The 1,663-nt window shown below is 39.1% G+C and overlaps 1 protein-coding gene across 1 annotated transcript; it reads right to left on the bottom strand.

Moving 5' to 3' along the window:
• Positions 1-114: 114 nt before the first annotated feature.
• LOC119591038 lies at positions 115-1,302 on the bottom strand. Its single transcript, XM_037939766.1, has one exon. The coding sequence runs from the start codon at positions 1,300-1,302 to the stop codon at positions 115-117; it is 1,188 nt and encodes a 395-aa protein (XP_037795694.1).
• Between the last annotated feature and the right edge of the window lie 361 nt (positions 1,303-1,663).

Raw genomic sequence — 1,663 nt, 5'->3', positions numbered from 1 at the left:
AATACCAGTCATTCCTACCACCAGCCACAGATCCTACAGATTTATCAGTTGGTGAAGATAACTCCGAACAGACAGTGACCTTCAGGGAGGATAGACTGATATATAATCTAAACCTTATAAAGAAGAAAGATGGTGATAATAACAAGCTATCGACACAACCACAGAATTAACGACCACAACCACAGAATTAACGACCACAACCACAGAATTAACGACCACAACCGCAGAATTAACCACAACCGCAGAATTAACGACCACAACCACAGAATTAACGACCACAACCGCAGAATTAACGACCACAACCACAGAATTAACGACCACAACCGCAGAATTAACGACCACAACCACAGAATTAACGACCACAACCACAGAATTAACGACCACAACCACAGAATTAACGACCACAACCACAGAATTAACGACCACAACCACAGAATTAACGACCACAACCGCAGAATTAACGACCACAACCACAGAATTAACGACCACAACCACAGAATTAACGACCACAACCGCAGAATTAACGACCACAACCACAGAATTAACGACCACAACCACAGAATTAACGACCACAACCACAGAATTAACGACCACAACCACAGAATTAACGACCACAACCACAGAATTAACGACCATAACCACAGAATTAACGACCACAACCACAGAATTAACGACCACAACCACAGAATTAACGACCACAACCACAGAATTAACGACCACAACCACAGATTTAACAACCACAGAATTAACGACCACAACCACAGAATTAACGACCACAACCACAGAATTAACGACCACAACCACAGAATTAACGACCACAACCACAGAATTAACGACCACAACCGCAGAATTAACGACCACAACCACAGAATTAACGACCACAACCGCAGAATTAACCACAACCACAGAATTAACGACCACAACCACAGAATTAACGACCACAACCGCAGAATTAACCACAACCACAGAATTAACGACCACAACCACAGAATTAACGACCACAACCACAGAATTAACGACCACAACCACAGAATTAACGACCACAACCACAGAATTAACGACCACAACCACAGAATTAACGACCACAACCACAGAATTAACGACCACAACCACAGAATTAACGACCACAACCACAGAATTAACGACCACAACCACAGAATTAACGACCACAACCACAGAATTAACGACCACAACTACAGAATTAACGACCACAACCACAGAATTAACGACCACAACCACAGAATTAACGACCACAACCACAGAATTAACGACCACAACCACGATGACCGAAAATACTACCATTTCAATGTTACTTTTTATCATTTGTATTTATCAGTTTATCACATAATTACTCATATTCTTATTTCATCATTTTTAACGTCTATTTGAACTGTAAATACGATTTTTTTCATCATTTTTCATCATTTTTCATCATTTTTAACGTCTGTTTGAACTGTAAATACGATTTTTTCATCATTTTATTTACATAATCTTTAACGTCTATTTGAACTGTAAATACGATTTTTTTCTCTCTCTCGGAAAGGTAATGTATTTTAGAAAGAAAGGATTTTAACAGCGTGTGTGTTGAAAAGTTTATGCGTGTCATCCTGATTACAACAGTCAGAGAAAACGTGTATATGTAAAGCTATTTGCATATAGTGAA

Source organism: Penaeus monodon, chromosome 28, assembly GCF_015228065.2.
Source record: "Penaeus monodon isolate SGIC_2016 chromosome 28, NSTDA_Pmon_1, whole genome shotgun sequence".
In the NCBI taxonomy this organism is placed as follows: Eukaryota; Metazoa; Arthropoda; class Malacostraca; order Decapoda; family Penaeidae; genus Penaeus; species Penaeus monodon.
Note: the sequence above shows the minus strand (reverse complement) of the source record. Positions and strands in the feature narration are given on the sequence as shown.

Excerpts from the sequence above, each read along its gene's own strand:
- LOC119591038 (XM_037939766.1), bottom strand. The coding sequence starts at position 1,302 with ATGGTAGTATTTTCGGTCATCGTGGTTGTGGTCGTTAATTCTGTGGTT.